This window comes from Zonotrichia leucophrys, unplaced genomic scaffold (assembly GCF_028769735.1).
Source record: "Zonotrichia leucophrys gambelii isolate GWCS_2022_RI unplaced genomic scaffold, RI_Zleu_2.0 Scaffold_48_389894, whole genome shotgun sequence".
NCBI lineage: Eukaryota > Metazoa > Chordata > Aves > Passeriformes > Passerellidae > Zonotrichia > Zonotrichia leucophrys.
Window position 1 is genome coordinate 290354 of NW_026992253.1, and position 23647 is coordinate 314000.

A 23647-nucleotide genomic window follows, 5' to 3' on the forward strand; every position below is an offset into this window, starting at 1 on the left:
TCCCAGAGAGCGATTCCCAGCTTTGGGGTGGGATTGAGTGGGATTGGGGTGGGATTGGGTGGGATTGGGTGGGATGGGGTGGGATTGAAGTGGGATTGAGTGGATTGGGGTGGGATTGGGATGGGATTGGGGTGGGATTGGGTGGGACTGGGGTGGGATTGGGTGGGATTGGGACAGGGCCCCATCCCAGGGAGCGATTCCCAGCTCTGGGATGGGACTGGGTGGGATTGAGTGGGACTGGGGTGGGATTGGGTGGGATTGGGTGGGATGGGGTGGGATTGAGTGGGATTGGGGTGGGATTGGGTGGGATTGGGGTGGGATTGGGGTGGGATTGGGGTGGGATTGGGGTGGGATTGGGACAGGGCCCCATCCCAGGGAGCGATTCCCAGCTCTGGGATGGGATTGGGGTGGGATTGGGTGGGATTGGGGTGGGATTGGGTGGGATTGGGGTGGGATTGGGGTGGGATTGGGTGGGATTGGGACAGGGCCCCATCCCAGGGGGCGATTCCCAGCTCTGGCAGAGGCAGCTCCTCCATTCTGCTCCTGCAGAACCATCTCCTGCTCAGCAGAGGGGATTTCTCCTGCGGGAGGGCCCTTGCCAGCTTTCCCTGGCAGCCTGGGGGGGCTGGGGGGTACTTGCCTCACCCCGTGGATGTTCTTGATGGCGTAGCTGATCTCCCGCCTCAGATCCTTCTCGTCGAATTCCATCTGTGGGAATCGGGAATTGGGAATCAATCAGGAATCAGGAATCAAAAATCATAAATCAATCAGGAATCAGGTATGAGGAATCAACCAGGAATTAAAAATCAGGAACCAGGAATCAGAAATTAGGAATCAATCGGGATTCGGGAATCAGAAATCAGGAATCAAAAAACCAGAAATCAATCAGGATTCAGGAATAAAAAAATCAGAAATCAGGAATCAATCAGGACTCGGGAATCAGAAATCAGGAATGAAAAACGAGAAATAAATCAGGATTCAGGAATAAAAAATCAGAAATCAGGAATAAAAAACCAGAAATTAGAAATCAATCAGGAATCAGGAATTGGGAATCAACCAGGAATCAGAAATAAGGAATTGGGAATTTATCAGGAACCAGGTGTCAGGAATCAATCAGGAATCAATCGGGAATCAATGAAGAATCAGAAATCAGGAATCAATCAGAAATCAGGAATCAATCAGAAATCAGGAATAAATTGAGAATCAATGAAGAATCAGAAATCAGGAATCAATCAGAAATCAGGAATCAATCAGAAATCAATCAAAAGTCATAAATCAGGAATCAGGAATCAGGACTGTCCCACAGTCCAGCAGCCACAGAGGAGCCACGCCACAAGGACGGACCATCCCTGCAGCCCCTGCTGTTTCACCTGCCCCAAATTTTGGGATTTTTACGGGCTCAGGGACGGTTTGGGTCGGAGAAGCCCCCAAGGAGAGGGAACTCCCCCATTCCCACCTTGACCAGCTCGAAGGGAAACCTCTCGTGGAAAATCCGGTTGATCCTGGCGCCCCCGGAGAGCTCCAGAGTGTCCACCTGGTCCCCCGAGCCCTCGATCCTCTTCTCAAAGTCCACCCCGAACTGCTGCACCATCCTGGGGCAGGAACGGCAATGAGGGGGCAGAAACGCCCAATTCCCCCAGCTGGGCTGGGACAGTGCAAATCCCAGGGTTCTGTACGGGAGGGACAGAGCCACGCTCCCAGCAGGGATTTTCCCCATCCATCATCCATTGTCCATCATCCATCCATCCATGATCCATCATCCATCATCATCCATCATCCATCATCATCCATCCATCCCATCATCCATCCATCATCCACTCATCATCCATCCATCATCTCATCATCCATCCATCTCCATCCATCCATCCATTCATCCATCCTCATCCATCATCCATCCATCATCCATCATACCATCATCCATCCATCCATCATCTCTCCATCCATACATATCCATCATCCATCATCCATCACATCCATCCATCATCCATCCATCATATCCATCCATCATCCATCCATCCATCCATCATCACATCCATCCATCCATCCATCCATCATCCATCCATCCATCCATCCATCCATCCATCCCTCCATCCATTCATCATCCATCCATCATCCATCCATCCATCATCCTCCATCATCCAATCCATCCATCATCCATCCATCATCCATCCATCATCCATCACATCCATCCATCCATCATCCATCCATCCATCATCCATCCATCCATCCATCCATCCATCCATCCATCACCATCCATCCATCTCCATCCTATCCATCCATCATCCATCCATCATCCATCCATCATCCATCCATCATCCATCCATCCACATCCCATCCATCCATCCATCACCATCCATCCATCCATCCATCCATCCATCCATCCATCATCCATCCATCATCCATCCATCCATCCATCATCCATCCATCCATCATCATCCATCACATCCATCATCCATCCATCATCCATCCATCACCATCCATCACATCACATCCATCCATCATCCATCCATCCATATCCATCCATCCATCACCATCCATCATCCATACCATCCATCATCCATCCATCCATCCATCCATCATCCATCATCCATCCATCATCCATCATCATCCATCATCCATCCATCACATCCATCCATCCATCATCCATCCATCATCCATCCATCATCATCATCCATCCATCCATCAATCCATCCATCATCCATCATCCATCCATCATCCATCCATCATCCATCCATCCATCCATCATCCATCCATCCATCCATCCATCATCCATCCATCCATCATCCATCCATCATCCCTCCATCCATCCATCCATCCATCCATCCATCCATCCATCATCCATCATCCATCATCCATCATCATCCATCCATCCATCATCCATCCATCCATCCATCATCCATCCATCCATCCATCACATCCATCCATCCATCATCATCTCAATCCATCCATCATCCATCCATCCATCATCCATCCATCCATCATCCATCATCCATCCATCATCCATCCATCCATCATCCATCCATCCATCCATCCATCCATCCATCCATCCATCATCCATCCATCCATCATCCATCCATCTCATCCATCATCATCCATCATCATCCATCCATCCATCCATCATCCATCATCCATCCATCATCCATCCATCATCCATCCATCCATCCATCATCCATCATCCATCATCATCCATCCATCCATCATCCATCCATCCATCCATCCATCCATCATCCATCCATCATCCATCTCCATCCATCCATCATCATCTCATCCATCATATCCATCATCCATCCATCCATCCATCATCCATCCATCATCCATCCATCCATCCATCATCCATCATCCATCATCCATCATCCATCATCATCCATCCATCCATCCATCCATCACATCCATCCATCACATCCATCACATCCATCCATCCATCATCATCCATCATCCATCATCCATCCATCCATCATCCATCCATCCATCCATCCATCCATCCATCCATCATCCATCCATCATCCATCTCCATCCATCATCACATCCATCATCCATCCCTCCTCCATCATCATCCATCCATCCATCATCCATCCATCCATCACCATCATCCATCATCCATCATCATCCATCCATCATCCATCCATCCATCATCCATCCATCCATCATCCATCCATCCATCATCCATCCATCATCATCATCCATCCATCCATCCAATCCATCCATCCATCCATCCATCCATCCATCCATCATCCATCCATCACATCCATCCATCATCCATCCATCATCCATCATCCATCCATCCATCATCCATCCATCCATCCATCATCCATCCATCCATCATCCATCCATCCCTCATCCATCCATCATCCATCCTCATCCATCATCCATCCATCATCCATCCATCCATCCATCATCCATCCCTCCATCCATCCATCCATCATCCATCCATCCATCCATCATCCATCCATCCATCCATCATCCATCCATCCATCCATCCATCCATCATCCATCCATCCATCATCATCCATCATCCATCCATCTCCCTCCTCATCATCATCCATCCATCCATCCATCCATCATCCATCATCCATCCATCCATCATCCATCATCCATCCATCATCATCCATCCATCATCATCCATCCACATCCATCCATCCATGATTCATCACATCCATCATCCATCATCCATCATCCATCCATCATCCATCCATCCATCTCATCATCCATCCATCCATCATCCATCATCCATCATCCATCCATCCATCCATCATCCATCCATCATCACATCCATCCATCCCTCCATCATCCATCCATCACATCCATCATCCATCATCATCATCATCATCATCCATCCATCATCCATCCATCCCTCCATCCATCTCATCCATCCATCATCATCCATCCATCATCCATCCATCATCTATCCATCATCCATCCATCCATCATCCCTCCATCCATCATCCATCCATCATCCATCCATCATCCATCATCCTCCATCACAGCAATCCAGCCTTCCGAGCCATTCCCTCCATGACCTCGAGCCACCCATCAGCAAACTTTTCCTTCCTAATCGTACTCTCCCCTCCTCTCCAGGGAGAGCAGCTGGCTCTGCAGCTTGCTGCGCAGCGACGGCAGCGACTCCCGGATGTGGTTGGTCAGTTGCTGCAGGGGCACGGCCAAAACTCAGACGGGAAATTCGCATTTTTCCAGGTGGGAAGGGGCTGTCCCACCCGGAAAATTCTGCTTTTCCAGGTGGGAATGGAGTCCCAGCCGAAAATTCTACTTTTCCAGGTGAGAATGGGCTGTTCCACCCCAAAAATTCCCCTTTTCCAGGCAGGAATGGGCAGGAAGGGGCAGTCCCACCCAGATAAATTCCTTTTCCAGGCAGGAATGAGCAGGAAGGGGCTGTCCCACCTGGATAATTCCCCTTTTCCAGGCAGGAATGGGTAGAAATGGGCAGTCCCACCTAGACAATTCCCTTTTCAGCAAACGAGCAGCAGGGAGCATCCACAGGGACAATCATTTCAGCGGGAATGGCATCCACTGACAATTCCTTTTCCAGCAGAAGGGCAGAAAGGGCAGTCCACCCAGATAATTCCCATTTTCCAGCAGGAATGGGCAGTCCCACCTGGATAACTCCCCTTTCCCAGCAGGAATGGGCAGTCCCACCCGGATAATTCCCATTTCCCAGCAGGAATGGCAGTCCCACCCGGATAATTCCCATTTCCCACAGGAATGGCAGTCCCACCCAGATAATTCCCATTTCCCAGCAGGGAAGGGGCAGTCCCACCTGGATAATTCCCATTTCCCAGCAGGAATGGCAGTCCCACCCGGATAACTCCCATTTCCCACAGGAAGAGCAGAGGGCTGTCCCACCGGATAATTCCCATTTCCCAGCAGGGAATGGCAGTCCCACCGGAAATTCCCATTTCCAGCAGGGAAGGGGCTGTCCCACCTGGATAATTCCCATTTCCCAGCAGGGAAGGGGCAGTCCCACCCGGATAATTCCCATTTCCCACAGGAAGGGCAGTCCCACCCGGATAACTCCCATTTCCCAGCAGGAATGGCAGTCCCACCCGGATTACCATTTCCCAGCAGGATGGGCGTCCCACCGGTACTCCCTTTCCACAGAGGCGTCCCACTGACATTCATTCCAAGAAGCATCACCGATTCCATTCCACAGGAGCTCCCGAATTCATTTCCAATGGCATCCCGATACTCCCTTCCAGAGGCAGTCCCACGAATTCATTTCCACAGGAAGGCATCCACCGATATCCCTTCCAGCAGAGCATCATGGACATTCATTCCAGAATGCGTCCACTGATATCCCATTCAAGGAAGGCTGCCACGATAATTCCCTTTCCACAAAGCGTCCCACCTGGAAATCCATTTCCACAGATGCGTCCACGGAATTCCTTCCCGGAGCATCCCTATAACCCTTCCACAGGAGCAGAAGCATCCACTGGTGACACCCTGCAGGTGCGCGTCCCATGCCGCCAGTGCGGTAGGCCGGGTGTGACAGGAAGAATTTGCGCTCGGCAGCCAGCGCGGCCCTGATGTCCTTCTTGCCATCGATGTCCTTCTGGCTGCGGTTCACCACCCCGATGTAGCCTGGCACGGAGGGGACAGCACGGGATGGCACCGGGGACATTGGGGACAGCGCGGGATGGCACCGGGGACATTGGGGACAGCACGGGATGGCACCGGGGACATTGGGGACAGCGTGGGGATGGCACCGGGGACATTGGGGACGCGGATGGCACCCGGGGGCATGGGGACAGGGGGATGGCACCGGGGACATTGGGGACAGCCGGGTGGCACCGGGGATGGGGACACGTGGGATGGCACCAGGGACATTGGGGACAGCGTGGGGATGGCATCCGGGGACATTGGGGACAGCGTGGGGATGGACGGGATGGCACCCGGGGACATTGGGGACATTGGGGACAGCGTGGGGATGGACAGGATGGCACCGGGGACATTGGGGACAGCGTGGGGCAGATGGGATGGCACCATGGACATTGGGACAGCGTGGGGCCCGCACGGGACATTGGGGACACTGGGACAGCATGGGGCAGCACGGTGGCACGGACAGGTGACAGGGGGAACAGGATGGCACCGGACATTGGGACCTGGGACAGCGGGGGAATGGACGGATGGCACCGGGGGACACTGGGGACAGCGTGGGACCTGGGGACACTGGGACTGTGGGATGGACAGGATGCACCAGGACATGGGACATGGGGAGCCAGGGAGGGACACTAGGGACACACAAATTGACCTGAGGGGGACACAGAGTGACCTGAGGGGACATGGGGACACACACAGAGTGACCTGAGTGGGACACAGGGGACACACAGAGTGACCTGACAGGGACATGGGGACACAGAGCGACCTGAGTGGAACATACAGAGTGACCTGAGGGGGACATGGGGACACAGAGTGACCTGAGTGGGACACACACAGTGACCTGAGGGGGACATGGGGACACAGAGTGACCTGAGGGGACACACAGTGACCTGAGGGCACACACAGAGTGACCTGAGGGCACACAGGTGACCAGGCCAGGCCCTACCTCTCCGCAGGGGCAGCAGTTTGTTCTCCAGCACGTCCCGGGCGTCGGTGCCTTCGTCCATCAGGTCCAGCTTGGTGATGACCCCGATGGTCCTCAGGCCTGTGGGGACAAGGGTTGGTCCCAATGAACCCCAGCACAGCGGGGACCCAGGGAATGGAGAGGAGAGGAGGAGGAGGAGGGTGAGGACAAGGAGGATGAGGAGAAGGAGGATGAGAGAAGGATGAAGAGGAGGATGAGGAAGCGATCCCCATCCCTTTATCCTCAGGCCTGTGGGGACAAGGGTTGGTCCCAATGAAACCCAGCACAACAGGGACCCATGGAATGGAGAGGAGAGGAGGATGAGGAGGATGAGAACGAGGAGGAGGATGAGAGAAGGATGAAGAGGAGGATGAGGAAGCGATCCCCATCCCTTTATCCTCAGGCCTGTGGGGCCGTGGGTTGATCCCAATGAACCCCAGCACAACACAACGGGGACCCACAGAACAGAGAGAAGAGGAGATGAGGAGGATGAGGAGAAGGAGGATGAGAGAAGGATGAAGAGAAGGATGAGGAAGTGATCCCAAACCCTTTATCCTCAGGCCTGTGGGGACAAGGGCTGGTCCCAATGAACCCCAGCACAGCGGGGACCCAGGGAATGGAGAGGAGAGGAGGAGGAGGAGGGTGAGGACAAGGAGGATGAGAAGGAGGACGAAGAGGATGAGGAGAGGAGGACAAAGAAGATGAGGAGAGGAGGACGAAGAGGATGAAGAAGCGATCCCCATCCCTTTATCCTCTGGCCTGTGGGGCCAAGGGTTGATCTCAATGAATCCTAGCCCAGCACAACAGGGACCCACGGAATGGAGAGGAGAGGAGGATGAGGAGAAGGAGGATGAGAGAAGGATGAAGAGGAGGATGAGGAAGCGATCCCAAACCCTTTATCCTCAGGCCTGTGGGGCCGTGGGTTGATCCCAATGAACCCCAGCACAACAGGGACCCACGGAATGGAGAGGAGAGGAGGAGGAGGAGGATGAGGACAAGGAGGATGAGAGAAGGATGAAGAAGAGGATGAAGAAGCGATCCCCATCCCTTTATCCTCAGGCCTGTGGGGCCATGGGTTGATCCCAATGAACCCCAGCTCAGCACAACGGGGACCCACGGAATGGAGAGGAGAGGAGGATGAGGAGGATGAGAACGAGGAGGAGGATGAGGAGAAGGAGGATGAGGAGAAGGATGAAGAAGAGGATGAGGAAGCAATCCCCATCCCTTTATCCTCAGGCCTGTGGGGACAAGGGTTGGTCCCAATGAACCCCAGCACAATGGGGACCCAGGGAATGAAGAGGAGAGGAGGATGAGGAGGGTGAGGACAAGGAGGATGAGAGAAGGATGAAGAAGAGGATGAAGAAGCGATCCCCATCCCTTTATCCTCAGGCCTGTGGGGCCGTGGGTTGATCCCAATGAACCCCAGCACAACAGGGACCCACGGAATGGAGAGGAGAGGAGGATGATGAGAAGGAGGACAAGGAGGATGAGGAGCAGGACGAAGAGGAGGCGGCGGCAGCGCCGCCCATCCCTCACCCTGCGGATCCACCTCCTTGGCCATCTTGAGCGCGTCCGAGTTGGCCAGGTCCATGTTGGCCGGGGTGACGGCCAGGATCAGGCTGCTCTCCCTGCTGATGAACTGCAGGATCATGTCGCGGATCTGGAACTCGATGTCCTGCGGCTGATCCCCCACGGGCACCTTGGTGATCCCGGGCAGGTCGATCAGGGTCAGGTTCAGCACTGGGGGGACACGGATGGGGCTCAAGGGGGGATCCTGATGGATTCGCTCCCGCAGGGCCCCAGAAGCCCCGGATTTTCCCAGATTCTCCCCGTTTTCCGGGGTTTTCCCTCACCGTGGGGCGAGTACACGCGCAGGTTGATGGGCACGGGGGAGATGCCCTTGTTGGTGCCCGTCACCCGGTCGGTCTCCGCCTCGATCTCCTGCCGCACCTCATCGAAATCCGTGAACTTCTTGGACTTGCAGTGCAGGAACTCGGCATATTCTGGGATTGGGAGGGTGAGAAATGGGGAGTGTGAGAAACGGGGAGTGTGAGAAACAGGGAGTGTGAGAAATGTGGAATGTTCGGGGGGATGTGGTGGAGCAGGGCAGGGGGATCTGGGGGGATGTGGGGAAGGGGCTGCAGAATGTGGGGAAGGGGCTGCAGGACATGGGGAAGGGGCTGCAGGATATGAGGAAGGGGCTGCAGGACATGGGGAAGGGGCTGCAGGACATGGGGAAGGGGCTGCAGGACATGAGGAAGGGGCTGCAGGACATGAGGAAGGGGTGCAGGACATGGGGAAGGGGCTGCAGGACATGGGGAAGGGGCTGCAGGATATGGAGAAGGGGTGCAGAACACCCAGCAGGGGCTGCAGGACATGGGGAAGGGGCTGCAGGACACCCAGGAGGGGCTGCAGGATCCCAAGAAGGGGCTGCAGGACATGGGGAGGGGCTGCAGGACATGGGGAAGGGGCTGCAGAATGTGGGGAAGGGGCTGCAGGACATGAGGAAGGGGCTGCAGGACATGGGGAAGGGGCTGCAGGACATGGGGAAGGGGCTGCAGAATGTGGGGAAGGGGCTGCAGGACATGAGGAGGGGCTGCAGGACACCCAGGAGGGGCTGCAGGATCCCAAGAAGGGGCTCGGGACCCCCAGGAGCTCCCCTGGATGCCAATCTGCCCCACAAAGGGATTGCAGCAGCTGTGGGGCCGGGCTGTGGCCGCTGGGATGGTGCAATTTCCTTCCTCCTTCCCTCGGTGCGGGCAGAGCGGAAACCTCAGCGCTGCCGGGCTGGAACCATCCCAGACACCTCAGCCCTCACCAACCCTGCCATGGCCCCAAAACCGGCCCTGCCCGGCCCTGCTCGGCCCCAGGAGGGCACCAGGGATTCACCCAAACCCAGGCAAGCTTTGGCCTGGCTGCCCGAGGTGAAGGGGACCAAGGAAATCTGCCCGGATATGGGGATGGCCGATGGCAACCAAGGGAACCTGGCTGGGAAAAGGAGTCACCCCCACGGCCAGCTCTGCTTTTCCTGTGGCCTCCCCGGCATTCCCAGGCATTCCCAGGGCTCTCCCACACATTCCTCCCTGATAAGCAGGGAAATGTGGGAGCGTGGGGGCAGCGGATGGAGCCGGGGGAGGGAGAGCTGCAGTGTGCAAACCCCAGGGCTCACACTGAGCTCCCTCCCTGTGCTCCAGCCCCATTCCCCGTTTGTGTTCCAGCCCCATTCCCAGTCTGTGTTCCAGCCCCATTCCCAGTCTGTGTTCCAGCCCCATTCCCAGTTTGTGTTCCAGCCCCATTCCCAGTCTGTGTTCCAGCCCCATCCCCAGTTTGTGTTCCAGCCCCATTCCCAGTGTTCCAGCCCCATCCCCAGTCTGTGTTCCAGCCCCATTCCCAGTGTTCCAGCCCCATTCCCAGTTTGTGTTCCAGCCCCATTCCCAGTTTGTGTTCCAGCCCCATTCCCAGTTTGTGTTCCAGCCCCATTCCCAGTTTGTGTTCCAGCCCCATCCCCAGTTTGTGTTCCAGCCCCATTCCCAGTTTGTGTTCCAGCCCCATTCCCAGTTTGTGTTCCAGCCCCACTCCCAGTTTGTGTTCCAGCCCCATTCCCAGTTTGTGTTCCAGCCCCATTCCCACTCTATGTTCCAGCCCCATTCCCAGTCTGTGTTCCAGCCCCACTCCCAGTTTGTGTTCCAGCCCCATTCCCAGTTTGTGTTCCAGCCCCATTCCCTGTGTTCCAGCCCCATTCCCAGTCTGTGTTCCAGCCCCATTCCCAGTGTTCCAACCCCATTCCCAGTTTGTGTCCAGCCCCATTCCCAGTCTGTGTTCCAGCCCCATCCCCAGTTTGTGTTCCAGCCCCATCCCCAGTCTGTGTTCCAGCCCCATCCCCAGTCTGTGTTCCAGCCCCATCCCCAGTCTGTGTTCCAGCCCCATCCCCAGTTTGTGTTCCAGCCCCATTCCCAGTTTGTGTTCCAGCCCCATTCCCAGTCTGTGTTCCAGCCCCATTCCCAGTCTGTGTTCCAGCCCCATTCCCAGTGTTCCAGCCCCATTCCCTGTGTTCCAGCCCCATTCCCAGTTGTGTTCCAGCCCCATTCCCAGTTTGTGTTCCAGCCCCATTCCCAGTCTGTGTTCCAGCCCCATTCCCAGTTTGTGTTCCAGCCCCATTCCCAGTTTGTGTTCCAGCCCCATTCCCAGTCTGTGTTCCAGCCCCATTCCCAGTTTGTGTTCCAGCCCCATTCCCAGTCTGTGTTCCAGCCCCATTCCCAGTTTGTGTTCCAGCCCCATTCCCAGTGTTCCAGCCCCATCCCCAGTCTGTGTTCCAGCCCCATTCCCAGTCTGTGTTCCAGCCCCATCCCCAGTTTGTGTTCCAGCCCCATTCCCTGTGTTCCAGCCCCATCCCCAGTTTGTGTTCCAGCCCCATCCCCAGTTTGTGTTCCAGCCCCATCCCCAGTTTGTTTTCCAGCCCCATTCCCCGTTTTCCAGCCCCATTCCCAGTTTGTGTTCCAGCCCCATTCCCAGTTTGTGTTCCAGCCCCATTCCCAGTTTGTGTTCCAGCCCCATCCCCAGTCTGTGTTCCAGCCCCATTCCCAGTTTGTGTCCAGCCCCATTCCCAGTCTGTGTTCCAGCCCCATTCCCAGTTTGTGTTCCAGCCCCATTCCCAGTCTGTGTTCCAGCCCCATTCCCAGTTTGTGTTCCAGCCCCATTCCCAGTTTGTGTTCCAGCCCCATTCCCAGTGTTCCAGCCCCATTCCCAGTTTGTGTTCCAGCCCCATTCCCAGTTTGTGTTCCAGCCCCATTTCCAGTTTGTGCTCCAGCCCTATTCCCTGGGTTCCAGCCCCATTCCCAGTTTGTGTTCCAGCCCCATTCCCAGTTTGTGTTCCAGCCCCATTCCCTGTGCTCCAGCCCCATTCCCCGTTTGTGTTCCAGCCCCATTCCCAGTGTTCCAGCCCCATTCCCCATTTTCCAGCCCCGTTCCCAGTCTGTGTTCCAGCCCCATTCCCAGTCTGTGTTCCAGCCCCATTCCCTGTGTTCCAGCCCCGTACCCGTCTTGGAGAAGATGAGCTGCAGGATCAGAGGCCGGCGGGTGACGATCCCAGAGCCACGGGGAAGGAAATCCCTGCAGGGCATTGAAAGGATGGGTCAATACATGAATTAATGCTATCGATTCCTCCAGCACTGGGAGAGGGCTGGGAACACATGGGATCAATCCCTGCTCTGCTTTGGGAGAGAACAGGATATTCCTGGGAGGGCAGAGCCCCAAGGGAAGGCAGGAAATCCACACAGAATTCCTTCTGGATCAATCCCTGCTCTCCTTTGGGATAACAGGATATTCCTGGGAGGGCAGAGCCCCCAAGGAAAGCAGGAAATCCACACAGAATTCCTTCTGGATCAATCTCTGCTCTGCTTTGGGATAACAGGATACTCCTGGGAGGGCAGAGCCCCCAAGGAAAGCAGGAAATCCACACAGAATTCCTTCTGGATCAATCCCTGCTCTCCTTTGGGATAACAGGATATTCCTGGGAGGGCAGAGCCCCCAAGGAAAGCAGGAAATCCACACAGAATTCCTTCTGGCCCCAAGGAAAGCAGGAAATCCACACAGAATTCCTTCTGGCCCCAAGGAAAGCAGGAAATCCACACAGAATTCCTTCTGGATCAATCCCTGCTCTCCTTTGGGATAACAGGATACTCCTGGGAGGGCAGAGCCCCAAGGAAAGCAGGAAATCCACACAGAATTCCTTCTGGATCAATCTCTGCTCTCCTTTGGGAGAGAACAGGATATTCCTGGGAGGGCAGAGCCCCAAGGAAAGCAGGAAATCCACACAGAATTCCTTCTGGATCAATCCCTGCTCTCCTTTGGGATAACAGGATACTCCTGGGAGGGCAGAGCCCCAAGGAAAGCAGGAAATCCACACAGAATTCCTTCTGGCCCCAAGGAAAGCAGGAAATCCCCACAGAATTCCTGGCCCCAGAAGGATTTTTTGGGGCGAATCCTGCCTGGAAAAGGCGGTGCTGCAATGGCCACTTTGGGCTGGGGCTGTCCCCGCCCTTTCCCGAGCAGGGGACGGGACAGGGACCGGGACAGGGCAGTGTCTGCTGGGAACGGGCACCGATAACGGCCCGGGAGCGGCTGTGACGGGAACGGCCCGGCCCGCACGTCACGGCCACGCCAACAACAACAACAACACCCCGAGCAGCGTGTCACCCTGAGCAGCGTGTAACCCCGACAGGGCTGGTGACAGCCCCGAGCCGGTGACAGCCGGAAACGAACTTCCTGCCCGACCGGGAGGACAGGTCCGGCGGGAAGGAAGGGCCCAACCGGGACAGCCCCGGGAAGGGCCCAACCGGGACAGCTCCGGGAAGGGCCCAACCGGGACAGCCCCGGGCAGGGCCCAACCGGGACAGCTCCGGGAAGGGCCCAACCGGGACAGCCCCGGGCGGGGAAAGAGGGGAAAGGTGCGATGGACCCAGGGATGGAGCTCGGGGAGGCCCCGCAGATCCCAGAGGGAATCCCAGAGAGAACGGGGATCCTGATGGGAATGCTGGGATCGGGGTGATTCTCTCAAAGTGGGGTCTGACATCTCTGGCTCTGCTGCTCTGTCTTTGTCCCAGCCCTGATCCCAAGGGAATTGAGGTGATTTCCTTGTCCCAGCCCCTGATCCCAGGGGAATCCAGGTGATCTCCTTGTCCCAGCCCCTATCCTGGGGGAAATGAGGTGATCCCCAGCCCCTGTCCCAGGATAATCCAGGTGATTTCCTTGTCCCATCCCCAATCCCGGGCTAATCCAGGTGATCCCCTTGTCCCAGCCCCAATCCCGGGCTAATCCAGGTGATCCCCTTGTCCCAGCCCCAATCCCGGGCTAATCCAGGTGATTTCCTTGTCCCAGCCCCAATCCCGGTGTAATCCAGGTGATTTCCTTGTCCCAGCCCCGATCCCGGTGTAATCCAGGTGATTTCCTTGTCCCAGCCCCTATCCCAGGATAATCCAGGTGATTTCCTTGTCCCAGCCCCAATCCTGGGGGAAATGAGGTGATCCCCAGCCCCTGTCCCAGGATAATCCAGGTGATTTCCTTGTCCCATCCCCAATCCTGAGGGAACTGATGTGATCCCCTTGTCCCATTCACTATCCCCAGGTAACCCAGGTGATTTCCTTGTCCCATCCCCAATCCCGGTGTAATCCAGGTGATCCCCTTGTCCCATCCCCTGTCCCAGGATAATCCAGGTGATCCCCTTGCCCCACCCGCTATCCCCAGGTAACCCAGGTGATTTCCTTGTCCCCAATCCCGGTGTAATCCAGGTGATCTCCTTGTCCCAGCCCCAATCCCGGGCTAATCCAGGTGATTTCCTTGTCCCATCCCCAATCCCGGGCTAATCCAGGTGATTTCCTTGTCCCATCCCCAATCCCGGGCTAATCCAGGTGATCCCCTTGTCCCAGCCCCAATCCCAGTGTAATCCAGGTGATCCCCTTGCCCCATCCGCTATCCCCAGGTAACCCAGGTGATTTCCTTGTCCCATCCCCAACCCCGGGGTAACCCAGGTGATTTGAGGTGACAGACCCTGCGGGCAGGGAGGGGCCTCCCGGAAGGAAGGAAGGACAGGGACGGTGGCGGTGCCACCACCCAGCTCCGTGTCCCTCCCGTGTCCCTCCCGTGTCCCCTCCGTGTCCGGCTGGGCAGGATCCGTGACGTTCGCAGCAGCCTCAGGACGTCACTGCCCGGCTGCCGCCGCCTCCACCTGGGCTCAGGTGTGACCAGGGCCCGCAAGGGGACAAAGGGACACAGGGACAAAGGTCTCGGGGCGGAGGAGCGCGGTGGGAGCTCCCGGTGCCGAGAAAATCCCTGGGGAAACACCTCAGTGTGTTTGCGTGTTCCCAAAACTCCTCACCCTGGGTCCACCTCACTCAAATTATTCCTTTTCCATTCCTGACAGGATTCCCTGGATTTCCCTGGCCACGGCTCCCACCAATCCCACCTCACTCAAATTATTCCTTTTCCATTTCCCTGGCCATGGCTCCCACCAATCCCACCTCACTCCAAATTATTCCTTTTCCATTCCTGACACAATTCCCTGGATTTCCCTGGCCATGGCTCCCACCAATCCCACCTCACTCAAATTATTCCTTTTCCATTCCTGACACAATTCCGGCTCCCACCCCACCGAGGCAAATCCCAGGATTTACCCCCAGCACACAGGGGACCCTCAGAGCCAATCCCTCGGGATGGGTCACTGCTCTTGTCCCGTTCCCTGGGATTCAGCTCTGCCTCTGTCCCCAAACCCCACTGACCCCAAACCCCGGGATCCCTGGGGCATTTTGGGGGGCAGTCCCAGGGCAGGATGAGGATCCCCAGCCCTCCCCTGGGCACATAAAGCCCCATTGAGGTCAGGGACTGTCCCCACCCCCGGGGGACAAGGGCTCCATTGTCCCCCCGGCCAGAGACGGCTCCGGGCAGGGCTGGGACGGGGATTTGTCACAGCAGGGCCGGGACCAGGCCACAGAGAATCCTGGTGACGATCCCAGGCCGTTCCCTCGCTGCTGCTCCCACTGAATTCAGGGGCTGGGGCGCTCCGGGCCCCCCAGCACCCATCCCAACCCCTCAAGGGTGTCCCAGGCAGGCCAGAACCTTCCCAAGGAGAAACCCCATGGAGAAATCCCAGCCCACTGAGGCTCAGCCATGGATTCAGAGGGTTCCCAGCCCGATTCCAGCTCTCTCCAAGGGATTCTGGGCACTCAGGATTATCTCCCCGTGTATTGTGAGGGTACAAAACCCACAGAAATGGGACCATGGCTGCCCCACACGGATCCAGGGATTCCAAACACAGATCCAGGATTTCCAACACGGATCCAGGGACTCCCAACACGGATCCAGGGACTCCCAACACGGATCCAGGCCCCTCAACACGGATCCAGGGATTCCCAACACGGATCCAGGCCCCCCAAAACGGATCCAGGGACTCCCAACACGGATCCAGGGATTCCCAACACGGATCCAGGGCTCCCAACACGGATCCAGGGACTCCCAACACGGATCCAGGGCCCCCAACACGGATCCAGGGCCCCCCAACACGGATCCAGGGCCCCCAACACGGATCCAGGGACTCCCAACACGGATCCAGGGCTCCCAACACGGATCCAGGGCCCCCAACACGGATCCAGGGATTCCCAACACGGATCCAGGGCCCCCAACACGGATCCAGGGCCCCCAACACGGATCCAGGGACTCCCAACACGGATCCAGGGACTCCCAACACGGATCCAGGGATTCCCAACAGGGATCCAGGCCCCCCAACACGGATCCAGGGACTCCCAACACGGATCCAGGGACTCCCAACACGGATCCAGGGCCCCCAACACGGATCCAGGCCCCCCAACACGGATCCAGGGCCCCCAACACGGATCCAGGGCCCCCAACACGGATCCAGGCCCCCAACACGGATCCAGGGCCCCCAACACGGATCCAGGGATTCCCAACACGGATCCAGGCCACCCCAACACGGATCCAGGGACCCCAACACGGATCCAGGGACCCCAACACGGATCCAGGGACCCCAACACGGATCCAGGGCCCCCAACACGGATCCAGGGATTCCCAACACGGATCCAGGGCCCCCAACACGGATCCAGGGCTCCCAACACGGATCCAGGGACCCCAACACGGATCCAGGGACTCCCAACACGGATCCAGGGCTCCCAACACGGATCCAGGGACTCCCAACACGGATCCAGGGACCCCAACACGGATCCAGGGCTCCCAACACGGATCCAGGCTTGCTGGTGGCTCAGAGAAACCGAGCTGAAGCTGCAGAAATGGAGAGGAACAACCCCCAGGGCAGTTTCCAGGCCCGGCTCCATGGATCGTTGGGACAGAGGGAACAGCCCCGAGGCCCCGGCCCATCCCAGCTGGAATTGGGGATCCAGAGGGAAAATCCCGGCCCCTGTTCAGCCATCCCGGGCTGGGAGCCCCAGAACTGCCCCCGAAAGCTGGGATGGACAGATGGACACGGCCAGGTCACCATTGCTCACCCTCCCCTTGCCAAGGACAGCCCTGGGCTGTAATTAACCCTAATTAGCACGAGCTGCACGACGAGGTGGGGAAGGATTCCCGGATGGATGGATCCCACTGCGACACAAAGGGGTTTAATTATCAGGGATGGTTTTCCATCAGCGCTGTAATTAAAGGGTGCCAGAATTGCCAGGAATGCAGGATGGGAACAACTCCCACCATTCCCAGGGATTCAGGATGGGGATAACTCCAGAATTCCCAGGGATTCAGGATGGGAATAACTCCAGAATCCCCAGGGATTCAGGATGGGAATAACTCCAGAATTCCCAGGGATTCAGGATGGGAATAACTCCCACCATTCCCAGGAATGCAGGATAGGGAATAACTCCAGAATCCCCAAGGATTCAGGATGGGAACAACTCCAGAATTCCCAGGAATTCAGGATGGGAACAACTCCCACCATTCCCTGAAATGCAGGATGGGGATAACTCCAGAATCCCCAGGAATGCACAATGGGAATAACTCCCACCATTCCCAGGGATTCAGGATGGGAATAACTCCAGAATTCCCAGGGATTCAGGATGGGAATAATTCCAGAATTCCCAAGAATGCACAATGGGAATAACTCCAGAATTCCCAGGGATCCAGGATAGGGAATAACTCCAGAATTCCCAAGGATTCAGGATAGGGAATAACTCCTGAATTCCCAGGAATGCAGAATGGGAATAACTCCAGAATTCCCAGGGATTCAGGATAGGGAATAACTCCAGAATTCCCAGGGATTCAGGATGGGAATAACTCCAGAATTCCCAGGGATTCAGGATGGGAATAACTCCAGAATTCCCAGGGATTCAGAATGGGAATAACTCCATCATCCCACCCTGACTGCTGGGAGAGCCCAAATCCAGGCTGGGAATTTGGCCTGCACTGGGACAGAAAAGAAAAGCGACGGATCCCAGGCTGGATTTGGGATCCACGTGGAGAAACACCACAGGAATCCAGTGGAGAAAGCAAAACCCCAATGGGGCATTTCCAGAGGAAGGGATGCCCAAACCAGCCTGAAACAGCGGGAAAACCATGGCTGGGAATTTTGGGAATGCAGAGGCGGAGGGGAGAGCGGGATGGAGGCACACCGGGGCAAGGAGGATCCCGCCGGTGCCCGGTGCTCAGGAAGCGCCAGCCCCGCACCGGGGGCAGCAGAGGCGGCAGGAACGGGCCGGGCACGGCCGGGGCTCGCAGCGGACCCGCACAAAGGCGGAGAGGGGCCGGGCAGGGCTGTCCAGCGGGGTTTGTGCATTTCTGGGTGATCCCCGTGCCCTGCTCCGCTCCCGTTATCGGCGCGGCCACGCTCGGCTCCCGGGCCCGTCCCAGCCCCGCTCCTATCTCCGGGGCGCAGCCCCGCCGCCAGGATGAGGATGGTGGTGGCGAGGAAGGCGCACACAGCTCAGCATTCCCGAGGAATCCCGGGCACCGTCCGGTGCCGCTGCCCCGGGCACGGAACCGGCACCCAGCACTAAAACCGGGGAGCCCGCAGTGCCCGCGGAACCCCGGAATCCTTCCGGGACCCGCTCAACCCCCGCTCCCATCGCCATTGACCGCCGTGACCCGACCCCTCCCTCCCTCCCCGCCACCACCGCCCGCCCCGCCCCGCCCCGTTCCGTTCCGTTCCCGTTCTGCCGAGCCCCTTCCGTCAGTGCCGCGTTCCGGCGGGCGCGGCCTCGCTCGGAGGAACGGGAAGGGCCCCCCCGTCCCGGTGCCAGCCCCGTCCCGGTGCCGGCGGCGTTTGCGCGGCCCTTGCGCCGTTTGCGCGGCCCGTGCGCCGCTGGCGCAGCGCGGGCCCGGCCCCGCCGGCCGCGCCCTTACGCCGCCGCCGCTATTCCCGAACGCTCCGTACGCCCGTGGCGCCGCTCCCGCCGCTCCCGCTGCCCCGGCCCGCCGCCGCCGCCCTCCCCGCCATTGCCGCCGCCGCTCACCGGCCCACGAAGTTCTCGAGCACCGAGCTCTTGCCGGCGCTCTGCCCGCCCACCACGGCGATCTGCGGCAGGTCGAGGTGGCAGCTCTGCCCGATGGAGCTGAAGGCGTCCTGCAGCTTGTTGACCAGCGGGATGAGCTCCTCCATGCCCCGGTTGCCCATGGCGGCGCGGCGGTGCCGGGCCCGCGCTCCCGGCGGCGGCTCCTCCTCACGGGGCCCGCGGCGGCGGCGGCGGCCAAACTTCCCCTCAGAGTCTCCTCATCCGGCACCGCCGCGCCCGCCCCGCTCCCGCAGCGCCCCTCGCCCATTGGCCGGCTGGGCTGCCCGTCACGGAAGCGCGCAGATCGGATAGGAATAGAGAGCTGTCAGTCATTCGAAAGGGCGGTACCGGGAAGACAGACCCGTTTTCTATTGGTCTGTCGGCCGTCGCTCATCGCTCACAGCCAATGGGAGGTGGCGCTGCTGTGTCAGCTGAGGCGGTGGGGACGCGGTCCCGCCCTTCACCGGTTCCGCCATTGAATTGGCGGACGGAGCTTCCCTCAGGAGCGCAGCCACGGAGCAGCCCCGGGACCCCGCTCTGCTCTGCCTCCCCACCCTCCCTTCCGTTAGACAGCGCGCCTGCCACTCCGAGCGGGCTGGCCAATGCAACCGAGAGAGTAATCCTAGGGAACGGAAACCCTCTCGCAGGGAATCAGCCGGCCGTCAGTCAGCGAGTCCGTCTCGCCCATTGGCGTCCCGGTGTTCCGCGGCCCTTCCGTGACCGCCGTGTGTTCGCTCACGGGGAACGACAGTCCCGAAACGAAGCCCTGGGGCTGGAACCTGCCGAGAACCCCCCAGGGACCAGAAGCAGCACTAAATGGCTCCGCTCCCCGCCCTGTCGGGGTTAGGAGGGGTCTCTGCTGAATTTCTGCTGAGTTTGGGCGATCCCTGGGGGACTTTGGGCATCTCCGAGCTCGGCCCTTTCCCATCCCCCGAAGGCCCAACATGGCCCCCGCGTTGCCGTGGTAACGGTCACTTCCGGCGGCGCTGCCCCGCCTCATCCGGTCACGTGCTGTAAGATGGCGGCGCCCGCGGCGGGCCCGGCGCCGGTGCCGGTGCTGCGGATCGTGGCCGAGTGCGGGCGGAGCCGCGCCCGGGCCGGGGAGCTGCGGCTGCCGCACGGCTCCGTGCCCTGCCCCGTGTTCATGCCCGTGGGCACCCGCGGCACCGCCAAGGGCCTGACGGCCGCGCAGCTGGCGGCGCTCGGCTGCCGCATCTGCCTGGGCAACACCTTCCACCTGGGCACGCGGCCGGTGAGCGGCTCCGGGGGGCTCCGGGGCTCACCCCGTGCCGTCCCTGCCCTGAGCTCCCAAATCCCGGTGGGGATCGGAGCTGTCGCGGGTTCCCGGCGGGATTCCGGCGCAGCCCCCGCCGTTACCGGGGGGTTACCGGGGGATCCCGCTCGGTTCCCGCGCTCCCGCCGCCCTCCCAGCCCTGCTCTCTCCCTTTCCGCAGGGCTCGGAGCTGGTGCGGCGTTCCGGGGGCCTGCACGGCTTCATGGACTGGCCCCACAACCTGCTCACGGTGAGGGATTGGGGGGACCCCAAATTTGGGGGGGTGGCACCCCCAGAGCTGCTCGGACTGGGGGGGTCCTGGCACCCCCTGCCGCAATCCCGGGGTGGTTTTGGGGTATTTTGGGTATTTTTGGTGTTTTGGGGCTCCTCAGTGCCCGTTTCGGGGTCCCCCAGGACAGCGGCGGCTTCCAGATGGTTTCTCTGCTGGAGCTCTCGGAGGTGTCGGAGGAGGGGGTTCGGTTCCAGCCCCCCCACGGCGGGGAGCAGATCCTGCTGAGCCCCGAGAAATCCATGGAGATCCAGAACGCCCTGGGTGAGCGGGGGGACCCCCAAATCCCGGGGGAGAGACCCCCAAATCCCGGGGGGAGGGACCCCCAAACCCGGGGGGATAATGGGAAGGACCGGGGTGACCCCGCCGCCCCCCCAGGCGCCGATATCGTGATGCAGTTGGACGATGTCGTGAGCAGCACCACGACGGGGCCGCGCGTCGAGGAGGCCATGAACAGGTGGGGACCCCCTGAGACCCCCCTGGGACCCCCTTGACAGTCCTGGGACCCCCCTGAGACCCCTCTGATCCTCCTGAGACCCCTCTGTGAGACACTCCAGGACCCCCAGACCCTTTTGAGACCCCCTGGGACCCCCCTGTGAGACCCCCCCCATGTCCCCCATTGTCCCCCCCGTGTCCCTGTGTCCCCCATTATCCCCTCATTTGTCCCCCATGTGTCCCCCCCATGTCCCTCCATGTTCCCCCCATGTCCCTGTGTCCCCCATTGTCCCCCCGTGTCCCCCAGGTCCGTGCGCTGGCTCGATCGCTGCCTGGTCCCCATGTCCCCATGTCCCCCCCATGTCCCCCATTGTCCCCATGCCCCCATGTCCCCCTGTCCCCCCAGGTCCTGCGCTGGCTCGATCGCTGCCTGGCCCCATGTCCCCTCCATGTCCCCCCATGTCCCTGTTCCCCCCCATTGTCCCCATGTCCCCCATGTGTCCCATGTTCCCCCCATGTCCCCTCCCATGTCCCCCCATGTCCCCATGTTCCCCCCATGTCCCTGTGTCCCCATTGTCCCCATGTCCCCCATTGTCCCCCCATGTCCCTGTGTCCCCCAATGTCCCCCCGTGTCCCCAGGTCCGTGCGCTGGCTCGATCGCTGCCTGGCCGCCCACGCCCGCCCCCAGCAGCAGCTGCTGTTCGCCATCATCCAGGGGGGGCTGGACCCCGAGCTGCGCCTGCGCTGCATCCGAGGTGCGCCTTCGTCCTCATCCTCCTCATCCTCGCTATCCTCATCATCCTCACCCTTCATCACCCTCATCGTCATCATCCTCATCATCCTCACCCTTCATCACCCTCATCGTCGTTATCCTCACCATCCTCATCATCCTCACCATCCTCACTCTCATCCCTGGGTCTTTCTCCTCATCCTCCTCTGCCTCATCCCTGCTTGGGAGGGGCTCTGGGTGTCCCAGGGATGGGTAATTTGGGGCTCCTGGGGGTCCCAAGGGGTTCAAGGATGATCTGGGGGTCCCAGGGAGGGTTCAGGGGTGATCTGGGGGTCCCGGGGGGGGTTCAGGGGTGATTTTGGGGGTCCCAGAGGTGATTTGGGGTGATTTGGGTCCCCTTTGCCAGCCATGACCCAGCAGGACATGCCCGGTTTCACACTGGGGCTCAGGGTGACTCAGGGCAGTCCAGGGAGGATCTGGGGCTCCCAGGGGGGTTCAGGGGTGATTTTGGGGGTCCCAGGGGTGATTTGGGGTCCCCCTTTGCCAGCCATGACCCAGCGGGACGTGCCCGGCTTCGCCATCGGGGGCCTGAGCGGGGGCGAGGCCAAGGCTCAGTTCTGGCGCACGGTGAAGCTGAGCATGGAGCACCTGCCCCGGGACAAGCCCCGCTACCTGATGGGCGTGGGGTGAGTGTGGGGGTCCCCCAGAGCCCCCCCAGAGCCCCCCAGGGCTGGGGGAGCCCCCCGGAGTCACCCCCATTCCCCCCTCCCCAGTTACGCCACGGACCTGGTGGTGTGCGTCGCGCTGGGCTGTGACATGTTCGACTGCGTCTTCCCCACCCGCACGGCGGTAAGGGGGGCCCGGGGGGGGTTTGGGGACCCCTCCCCAGGGTTTGGGGGACCCCCATAACCCGCCCCGCTCCCCCCTGCAGCGTTTCGGTTCCGCCCTGGTGCCCTGGGGGTCCCTGCAGCTGAAGAATCATCAATTCGCCAAAGATTTCCGGCCCATCGACGCCGACTGCGGCTGCCCCACGTGCCAGAGGTGGGCAGGGGGCTCTGGGGGGTCTCCATGGCGGGGCTGACCCCCCAAACTCCCCATTTTTCCCCAAACTCCCCATTTCCCCCATGCCAGGTACTCGCGGGCGTACCTGCACGCGCTGCTGCGCTCCAACACGGCCGCGCTGCACCTGCTCACCCAGCACAACATCGCCTACCAGGTGGGCAGGGGGGCTCTGGGGAGGCTTTGGGGAGGGTCTCAGGGGTCTCCCCACCCCTCTAACCCCTGTCCCCCCCCCCCCAGATGAAGCTGATGGGCTCCATCAGGGACAGCATCGTGCAGCAGCGCTTCCCCGAGTTCGTGCGGGAGTTCATGGACACCATGTACGGGGGGCGGGGGGGACCCCCGGCCTGGGCTCGGGAGGCCCTGGAGTCTGTGGGGATCAGCCTGGCCTGAGGGGACCCCCCGATCCTGGGGAACCCCCCTGGGATTCCTGGGGAACCCCCCCAATCCTGGGGAACCCCCCTGGGATCCTTGGGGAACCCCCCCGATCCTGGGGAACCCCCCTATGGATCCTGGGGAACCCCCCTGGTTCTGGGAACCCCCCTGGGATTCCTGGGGAACCCCCCTGGTTCTGGGGAACCCCCCTATGGATCCTTGGGGAACCCCCCGATCCTGGGAACCCCCCTGGGATTCCTGGGGAACCCCCCTGGTTCTGGGGAACCCCCTGGGATTCCTGGGGAACCCCCCCAATCCTGGGGAACCCCCCTGGGATTCCTGGGGACCCCCCCCCAATTCCCACCCCCCCCCTTCCATCCTCACTCTGTATTTTTGTACTTTTTTTTTG

General features: G+C 59.4%; 2 protein-coding genes across 2 annotated transcripts in view; one reads left to right on the forward strand and one right to left on the reverse strand.

Moving 5' to 3' along the window:
- The window catches only part of DNM2 (dynamin 2), a 39573-nt gene extending 20281 nt beyond the window's left edge, over nt 1-19292 (reverse strand). The window contains 9 exon segments of the mRNA XM_064737273.1: nt 641-708; nt 1457-1670; nt 4559-4703; nt 5968-6093; nt 7058-7156; nt 8612-8815; nt 8929-9078; nt 12111-12184; nt 19039-19292. Coding sequence (XP_064593343.1) covers nt 641-708; nt 1457-1670; nt 4559-4703; nt 5968-6093; nt 7058-7156; nt 8612-8815; nt 8929-9078; nt 12111-12184; nt 19039-19199 — 1241 coding nt within the window. The 5' untranslated portion in view covers nt 19200-19292.
- Nucleotides 19293-20095: 803 nt separating this feature from the next.
- On the forward strand, nt 20096-23329 carry QTRT1 (queuine tRNA-ribosyltransferase catalytic subunit 1). The gene is made up of 10 exons (XM_064737299.1): nt 20096-20329; nt 20532-20600; nt 20765-20903; nt 21018-21096; nt 21714-21829; nt 22352-22490; nt 22578-22653; nt 22736-22845; nt 22936-23020; nt 23104-23329. The coding sequence occupies exons 1-10, from the start codon at nt 20096-20098 to the stop codon at nt 23254-23256; spliced, it is 1200 nt and encodes a 399-aa protein (XP_064593369.1). The 3' UTR covers nt 23257-23329.
- The last annotated feature ends 318 nt before the right edge of the window (nt 23330-23647 follow it).

Coding starts and splice junctions, on each gene's coding strand:
- QTRT1 (XM_064737299.1), top strand. CDS start 20,096: ATGGCGGCGCCCGCGGCGGGCCCGGCGCCGGTGCCGGTGCTGCGGATC. Junction 20,330..20,531: donor TCCACCTGGGCACGCGGCCG/GTGAGCGGCTCC, acceptor CCCTTTCCGCAG/GGCTCGGAGCTGGTGCGGCG. Junction 20,904..21,017: donor GGAGATCCAGAACGCCCTGG/GTGAGCGGGGGG, acceptor CCGCCCCCCCAG/GCGCCGATATCGTGATGCAG.